This window comes from Cryptotermes secundus, unplaced genomic scaffold (assembly GCF_002891405.2).
Source record: "Cryptotermes secundus unplaced genomic scaffold, Csec_1.0 scaffold247, whole genome shotgun sequence".
Lineage (NCBI taxonomy): Eukaryota > Metazoa > Arthropoda > Insecta > Blattodea > Kalotermitidae > Cryptotermes > Cryptotermes secundus.
Window position 1 is genome coordinate 3,510,026 of NW_019740656.1, and position 9,062 is coordinate 3,519,087.

A 9,062-nucleotide genomic window follows, 5' to 3' on the forward strand; every position below is an offset into this window, starting at 1 on the left:
TGAATGAGTCAAATTTTTAGTTATCCAGTGTAGCTGCAATTTGTATTCCAAGTGTATGAAACATCCAAACAGCAGTTTGTAATCAAATGCAGAACCTCAAAAGTTGCTGCAAAGAAAGAAAATCACAGTTCTTTCTTATTTACTTACTCTCTCCTTTACTATACCATCCTCTAAGTACCTGCTATTTGCCTTTTGTTTCCATCCCTTCACCTTCATCTCTTCTGACTCACTGTCTGCATCTTCTAGCCATCTCATTCTGGCCTTCCCAGTTTTGTTTCACCCTTAGGCTTTAAAGAGCCTGTTCTTAGTAAGTTGAACATATTCCAAGTAGCAGCATATAACTTTTCCTTAGTTTCCTTAATTATCCAAGCAGCATCCATAATTATGTTTTGTAACATTTCCAAGGTGAAATTGCTGGCCTTAAGACCCATCCCGCAGTCTGGAGAACCAGTGGTTACCCCTGACGATCTGTACCCTGAAATTTGTTTAGCTTTGGTGACCCAACTTGGAGCTTATGCTTCCAGTGGCATAGGGCTGCGGGTGACAGAACTTCAATTCCAGCAATATTGTGTACTGCATAGAAAGTGGCAACGTATTTTTATTATTATTATTATTATTGTATTTGTTGTTGTAGTAAAGTGTAACTACCAGGGTAGCTGAATAAGTTTAATGATTAAGCTATGGACTGCATGACTGGGAAATAGGGGTTCAGTTCCTGGTATGGTATTTTCTCTTCTCCACAGCATGAAGACCAGCTTTGGGACCCACTCAGTTCTTGTCCCTTCAGTACCAAGGGCTTTTTCTCTGCAGGTAAATTGATCAAGGTGTGTGAAGCTGACCACTCACCTGCACCTAGTGCAGAGGTTAGAAACGCATAGAGCTATACTTCCACACCCTCATGTATTTTGTTAGAGGGTACAGAGACAGCTTATGTAGCAGTATATGACAGTATGTTCTAAATCTCATATATGTTCAACTGATTTAAAATGTGCCATATCATTTTGATCCTTGTTATAAAGTGTATGTCACAATTGGTGCAGCAGTGAGTAACATGGTGTATATTTGACCAGGGATCCAGTTCTTTATATCTCTGCCATGGATGCTTCATGGTCTAGCATTGGTTCCTTAAAGAGCAGTGAATAACACTGCTTTTATGTTCAAGAATAAAACGTTTAATATGCAGGATACATTAATGAATATCATTGGATACTTAAAGCGAACATCCATTTTCCTAGAACAGTAGGGTTAGTAACACGTGTGCGTGTATGTGAAAGATTTGTCAGATTACAGTGCATGAACAGACCAAGTTTAGGGGGATATATTGTATGTTTCAGTTGTTGAAATGGCACCCAAGAAGGCTCCCACACATGAAATAAAGCAAAAACACGTTTTTACTTTGATACAGTAAATGGAAATATGTACAAGACTGTTAAAGCATTAAATAATATAAAGAAAGGGTTTCTGTAAGAGCTTTGTTTATGCAACTGCCAGATTCATGTAACTGGAATATATATTCCCTATTCATGCCAGATGGCTGGAGCTGGACAGATGAGCATCTGATGTTTTGTGTATATATTTTAAATTGTAGCAAAAATACATTAAAATAATGTTCTGTGTAGCCCCCTTTGAACAATTATAGATACGTATTCAAACATTTTTGCCCCTAAATTTTAATGCCATCATTATAAGCTCCTGGTCTCAACTCAGATCAGAGCATTTTCCTCCGGATCATGTTTTCATACAGTAGTTTTGGTATGGATTATGGTTTCCTCCATGCATGCTACATGATTAGCACATCAAAACATTTCATATTTGAAAGTTTGAATATTGGGTGAAGGTTACAAACTGAACTTGTTTCAGTGCAATTTATATTTGGCATTGTCCATTTAGGTATGTTTAATAAGAAACGCGGTTTTAGGAGTTGTAAGCAGCAGTAATTTGCAACATACCCAGAACCCATTGGGTCTAAACTTGCATTCCAATCGTTAGTGTCATCCATGGATAATAACCGCAGTTAAGGTATGATGGACGTTCCCATTGACAGTAAATGTTTAGAAAAAGGTTCGTTGCCCTTGTTCTGCTGAAATTCAAGGAAAATACATTCTCAGCATTTTATGGAGCCCAAAAATACATTTCCGTGTTCACAATAACTCTCACAAAACACACGTGGATACGAATTTTTATTATTGTTTATTTGTTTACTTTTGCTATTAATTCAGTGTTCTGAAGTAAAAAAAAGGAAGTGTTTGGTACGCTTTTATTACAGAATAGTGTTTACCTTCGACCGAATACTGCCAGGCGAACAGTAATTGTATGCACGTTACGCGCTGTTTGTAATTGAACATGCCCTTGGAAAGGATAAATGGAAGGACGTGAAATTGTGAAGCTTATAATTTTATACCTCCTGTTATGTGCATAATTGATTGCTTTAGAGGTTTTCATTTAGTAATCTGGAATCTTCTTTGCTTACAATATTATCCCATTGATCGTGTTAAGTGCGGTTATGTTCGTTGACTAGCAAGTGAAATGGGTGGTGGTTTTAGACGTGTCATGATGATCAGGGCTCAATTACAATTGTAATAGTGTGATTCATGCTTCAAACGATTTTGTGGTTATGGCTTTTTTGTGAATACAGACTTATACTTAAAAGCGAAGGTTATTTACAAAGTATTAAAATGTATAGCTCAATTACAATTATAATAGTGTGATTCACGCTTCAGACGAGTATAGTGGTAATGGCTGTTTTGTCATTACAGAGTTAAAAGCGGAAGTTATTTAAAAAGTATTTAAAAATGTATAGCTTCGAGGGTGAGTTCCGTCGAAGACCGCAACAAAATTTGTCAGGTGCAAGCAAGAAGCAGGAACGAAATGAGTTACTACAAAGAGCACAAAATGAACGGCAAAAAAGAGAGGTTAGTGGTTGTTGCTTTCAACGTTTACTTGATAGAGACTTATATTGTCACTTATGAGTTATTACAGGTAATCATCCTGAGTGTTCCAAAATAACAAGTTATTATACTTCCTTAAACTTTCGCTGTAATTACAGTGGCAAGTAGGACATTTTATTACACCAAGTGACACCTAAGACTTACATGAAACAGGTGATATTTGCTATAACTCTTATGGTGGGAAGCGTAGCGTGAATATTTTCGTTTCCTTGTACTACAAACTTTACATCTAGTCACCACCCATCCCTCCAGCCCTCATATCAAACTAAAGTGAAAGATTGTCTTTAAATTTCCTTGTGATGGAAAAATTCAAATGCTGCAGTGATGCCTAGGCTTCGTGTAGATTTTAATATGCTTTACACAATACCTATTAGTAAATGCTTAATTTTGAAATTATATAAACTGAAACTATTAAGAAGAGTTCTGTTTTCTGGGATATAACACTGTGTAGCCTGTTGAAAGTCAACTGACATTTCAGAGATCATGTCACCTCCATCTTTGCCATCGAAGAATAAGATGAGTAAGAAACCAGCATGAAAGGGGGTGGCTCTGCTTGCCTCCTGCCTTTGTGCTGGTTTCTTGCTTGGCTTCTCAAACACATCAGTTGACTTTCAGCAGACCACTTGGCATTGTATCCCAGAAGATGGAATGTATCATAACCACTGCTGTAAAAAAATAAATCCTAATGAAATTCTTGAGGTTTTGAAGAATGATTAACTGTGTTCCCAATCATTATTTTCATTGTGTTGTTGCTTATAGGTCCAAATTTTGGTTTAAACTAAATTTGCAATTCTGTGATTGATTCTTTTCAAGTTGATAGAAATTAATAAGAATTTTGACTGTAGTCTCTTTTAGTTACATTTTTACATATGGTGAAACAGTGTAGCACTTTTCAGAACTGCCAGGCCCTCCACACATTAAAGCAGTATTTTCTGTAGCTTGAAAGCATGGAGACATCTGGAGAATCACAGAAAACTGTTTTCGGAATTTTGTTGTGTGTACTGGGATTGACCAAATGAGAGGCCTTAAGTTCTTTTTTCTTTTTTGTCTCATGAAACAACTGTTTTCTTCAGGATACAATTGTATGATAAAATACTTTTGTCTGAGATATATTGGCAATAATTCCAGGAATTGCGTAGAAGATACAACAGCACAATCCTCATCCAGGCATTTGTGCGAGGTTACTTAACCAGACAGCATTACAAGAAAATGCAGAGAGTGGCATTCGATGAGACTGTGCAGCGCAACAGTTATGTTGGGCAGCCTCCTGATGAACAAACCCTGACTTTGCTTATTCAAAGGTTGCTCTTCTTTTATTCTGAAGAGGAGGATGCAAGCAGACTTGTATGTTTATTAATGTTAATGAGTGTGATTATAGTTACATACATGGTTCAGTGCTGTCCAGTACAAAGATGAAGAGTATGCTCTGAGTTCTAATGCCACATAGTTCGGCAGACGTCCACTGACATCACACCTCCGTCTTCCAGGGTCAGAGACTAAGTCAAGTAAGCGGAGCTCTGCCTGCCCCTGCTTCTTACTGGTTTCTTGCTTGGCTTGTTCTTTGACCATGGCAATGGAGGCAGTACATTCCTCCAAAACAGTTCAGTAAACATGTTCCCAGGCCATTGGTAGGCAACAGCTCTAAACATTTTTGCAGGTCATTGCTAAGCAGTGGCTTGGTAAACATGTTCTCGTGGCAATGAATACACAGTACAAGAACTGTAGGCTGCAGTTTTTCTGTATGGTCTGTTTTGTGTTGTTGTATATGGAGGCAATAAAAAAGGAAATTTGGTTAATAGGAAGACCAAGTCAAAATTTAAGGCATAGACTGTACAAAAAGGAAATATTGTAGCCTGGACTTTCACGGATGTATTTACATTATTTCCAAATTTATCTAGCTTTCCTAGCCGGAAGGCAAACTTTCGAGGCAGTACGTGACCGATTTCGAATAACATCCTACCACCACATTGGGAAAAGTCCAAGAACTAGGCCAATGTACAAAGTAAGCAATACCCATACACATATCCTCGAATAGAGATGTGTCGTCACGAGGAGAAAGTTCTGCCAGAGGTTCCTGGAGAAACTACCCCTAAGAAACATATATAAACTCACTAAAATAACCTGATCGACAGCTTTCTGATCAGTCTTAGAGTCGGGGACTCTGTGCTGCTTAGAGACTCGGCCGTGCCATTGGCCTTAGGCAATTACCTGTTTCTATATTGTACTTATGTATTTTGTGTAATAAGCACCTTGTTTCAAGCTAATTCTTCGTCAGTCAACTTCATCACAGAAAGGAACGGAACTATGGCTCCCGCTCGGCCAAGCACTCCGCCGTCCAACCTTAGGGATACGACAGTGTTAGGTACTCAGTAAGTAGTGAAAGGAAAGTAGGTGATTAGATCTTTCCAGACCTTATTGCTTTGTAAGTTGAACACTATTAATTATTGTTATAAATCAGTGTGATCTAGTCTTAGTTACAGTATGCGCCCAAATATGCAGTACTGAAACTTGCGCATCTCGAACGCGCATGTGCATTTGTCGACGGGGCATAGCTCCAGCCATGTGTGTTCCCAGTAGTGAAAAGGTAGTTGTGTTGTGCAGCTGTTGGAAATGGGTCTCTTGACGGGGGGAAAAAGTATTCATAGTTGAGTATTATTTCTGCTCATACAGAAGTGGTCGCCAGACATCTTGCTTCCTTGGTTTTGAGCGGCCAGATGTTATCGTCCAGAAACCGCTACATAGTACATGCGTGACGATATGGTGTTCCATCTCAGCACACAGTATATTAGACCCCTATTTCATTGAGGATGAGGAAGGCAATGCTCTTACTGTCACCCAAGAACGCTACAGGAACATGGTGATCAGACCATTTCTTCAGGATTTGAGAAGGTTATGTCATGCAAGGGGCCTTCACATGAATAGACAGTGGTATCAACAGGATGTCTTTTCATTTCAGTACTGTATATTTAGGCGCATACTGTATTTAAGTTTATAATACTATATTTGGGTCAGAAAGACTGAACATGAGTAGCTTAATCGGCTGCCTTCTTTCTCACACTGCCTGCACTGAACATTTCCCCTTCCTCACTAGCAATCAGGTCTCACCTCCCTATCTTAGGTTGGGAAGGAATTTCTTGTAGGGTAAAAGGTAGAGTTGTCCCTGTGCTTAATTATGTATCATGCCAAGGAGATGTATGGGGAACAGGGCATAGCTCCACATATTCTTAACCTCGCCACTTAATGGAGGTGAGTTCTCAACTGCACACCCCAGCTGCTTCACGCTTTGAGAATGAGCTCTCTGTACCCATTTGATTGGAGGCTATTTAGGCCCCAGAGCTGGTCTGGATGTTGTGAAGAGAAAAATATGTTCCCCATCAAGGAAGAAAATCCCAGTTCCTTGGTTGTCCAGCCTGTAGTCTGGTCACTATACTAGCTCCAAAGCATTCAATGTTATAATTATTGCTGTCATTGACTTCGGTAAAGTATAAAAGATGTAGTAATGTAATTATTTGTGTTAATAAAGTTTAGTGACATGTTCAGGAAGTTGAAATTCATTATATACCCAGATATCAGAATACAGACCAAGAACACAGAGAGGGGGCATGTAGATGGAATGAAAGCCACACTACAATTGGTGGGAGTGAGGGAAGATGAGCAAAAGGGAGACAGCTGCTAGGCAGAAGGTTGCTGGAGATTCTGTGTTCATTCCTTCCCTCACCCAACTTCAGCCGTGTAACATTTTGTGATAATGTGGTGTCTTCTGTATTTGAGGTATGGATATCACAGCTGCTACTAAGACAACATGAACATATCATGGTAGCGGCAGAACGTCCAGGTGAAGCCTGGGCGTGGCGCCTGTGCCGTCTGTTGCATATGAATGTTGCTCACATGTCAGCTGCCACGCGGCAAACAAACAGCAGGGAATCATTGGCCGTTCCTCTTCGAACTGTTGAAGTTTTCACATCTTGGGAAATATGCCAGCGCATTCTGGGAGAGTCGAAGGTACTTAAACTCTGCCGGATTGAAATGTTTTAAATATTAACCATCCATCAAAATTTTACTTCAAAAGCTATGCAGAATGTTTAATACATTATTTGAAAAATTTATGTCTCCCAGCCAATTTTGAAGTCGGTTTTAGGTTGTAAATCGGAATTTATGGGACGAAATTATGACACCAGCTTTCCTTCAAGTGCTACAGTCTTTACTGTGAGGCTGGCAAGACTAACAGCCTATCTAAATGGGAGTCTATTTTGAGAAGCACATAGTTGCTCTGAATGGGAGTCCTTGAGACGCACATAGTTGTTCAGCTAGTCAAGAGATTCCCACCTAAGGGATCATAACCATGTTCACAAAAATCCTGCCATTGGTCCTGGTCCTCAACCAGGTCATTCTAGTCCACATCCCCCCCCCATCCTGTTTCTTCAAGTTCCATTTTAATAGTATCCTCCCATTTACTTTGCATTTGTAACTGATCTCTTTCTTTAACATTTTCCTATCAGAACTTTTGTATGTGATTTTCTTCGCTTCAGTGCATGCTACATTCCCTACCCATCACATCCTCCTCGATTTGATTGTCCTAATGATATTTGTCAAGGAGTACAAATTATGAAGCCTCTCATTTGTGGTCATGATTCTGTGCAGTCTGGTGGAAATTTACCAATTTTTCGAAGGAAAATACTGCCTCCATTTTCAGGGTCAAAGACTAAGTGAAGCAAGTATTAAGCAGAGTGCAGTGTTTTGTTTACTTCTTGCTTGCATGTTCGTCTTACTCTTTGACGCTGATGACAGATGCAATGTGTTCCTTCAGAACAGTTTTAAACTAGTATCATACTACAGAGTGTCACATTTCAGAAGATAGTACTTTTCATACCCATATTCTGGTTCAGTTATCTCTGGAATATCAGATGGACAGATGTATTTATTTCCTTGCAGGCTAGTACATATCTCACACATCTATTCACATATTTGGTGAACAAGGGATATTTTGGACAAGTACGTTGCCTTGTAGACAACAAGATTCCACCTCTTTTGGAAGCTTCATCTCACCCACCAACGCCATTGGCTGCTTGTCTTTTTGATATGATAACACGCCCACTACAATTGGTTATCACTTCACCGACCAGCAACTCAGAGTTCAGGTTAGTATCAGAATAAAGTTAAACACAGTGCATTAAATTACCATCTTTATATGAAGGATGCTGTCTTCTGGGATTGCTGCCGTGTAGGTATAGTATCTGACGTTTAGGAGGAACATATCACCTCCAACTTCAGGGTAGTCTGCAGCCACATGCTCACGCTGGTTCATCGCTCGTGTATTTTTTCTTTCATTTTCTTCTACCCTGAAGTTGGAGGTGATACATTCCTCCAAAACGCCTGTTTATACTATATCTACATGGCGCCACATCCCAGAAGACAGAATTCTTCATAGTCACTGCCGTGAAAACATCAAATCTTACCATCATTATATGTGCATTACTGCCAAAATATGTCATAGGTTGAAGATACAGTAGTTCCTTCTTTTCCCTCCCAAAATCTAAGTCTGTGTGTGTGTGTGTGTGACATTTCTCTGTTGCAGTGGTCTAATTCTTCGTGGTCTTTGCCAGCACATCCTGGCTCCACCACTTACTGAACCAGTCAAACTGTTTGTTATCCCAGCTTTAGTTGAACTTGCGTACTTCCCCTTCAGAGAGCTTCTGGAAACACTGAAGCTAAATGCCCACACTGTGCCTGCCTCCACCTGGCTGCTGTTTACCGTGCTGTCTCTGGAAAGGAAGCATTTTGGTAAGATATGTCACCTGGGTTTAAGGTTGCGTGCAGGTAACTTCTTTTCTGAATGAAATGTTGGGGACTGTCTTGTGGTTTTTGTCATGATAGGTGACTATGTACTTATGCACTAAGAGGTGACCCAAGTATCTTTAAGTTTCCTCCAAGTATTTCAGTTTCCCCTGCCAGTTCTCATTCCACCAAATGCTCCATAGTTGTCTGTCATTCAGGGCCAGTACAGTAGGCCAAATAATGGTGTATGTACAAAATGGACTCATTGTCGCCCCACCACAAACGACGACGACGACGACGACGACGACGACGACGACGACGACGACGACGACGACGACG

At 39.9% G+C, this 9,062-nt stretch overlaps 1 protein-coding gene across 2 annotated transcripts in view; it reads left to right on the plus strand.

Moving 5' to 3' along the window:
- The first annotated feature begins 2,292 nt into the window (after window positions 1-2,292).
- LOC111872390 (ubiquitin-protein ligase E3C) overlaps window positions 2,293-9,062 on the plus strand; it is a 22,536-nt gene continuing 15,766 nt past the window's right edge. Inside the window, exons 1-6 of one of the 2 annotated variants that reach the window (XM_023866238.2) lie at window positions 2,293-2,655; window positions 2,757-2,912; window positions 4,077-4,292; window positions 6,720-6,950; window positions 7,881-8,086; window positions 8,524-8,729. In XM_023866238.2, coding sequence (XP_023722006.1) covers window positions 2,793-2,912; window positions 4,077-4,292; window positions 6,720-6,950; window positions 7,881-8,086; window positions 8,524-8,729 — 979 coding nt within the window. In that variant the 5' untranslated portion in view covers window positions 2,293-2,655; window positions 2,757-2,792. Of the gene's footprint in view, window positions 2,913-4,076; window positions 4,293-6,719; window positions 6,951-7,880; window positions 8,087-8,523; window positions 8,730-9,062 lie in introns of both variants that reach the window. The other variant, XM_023866236.2, reaches the window with a different exon arrangement.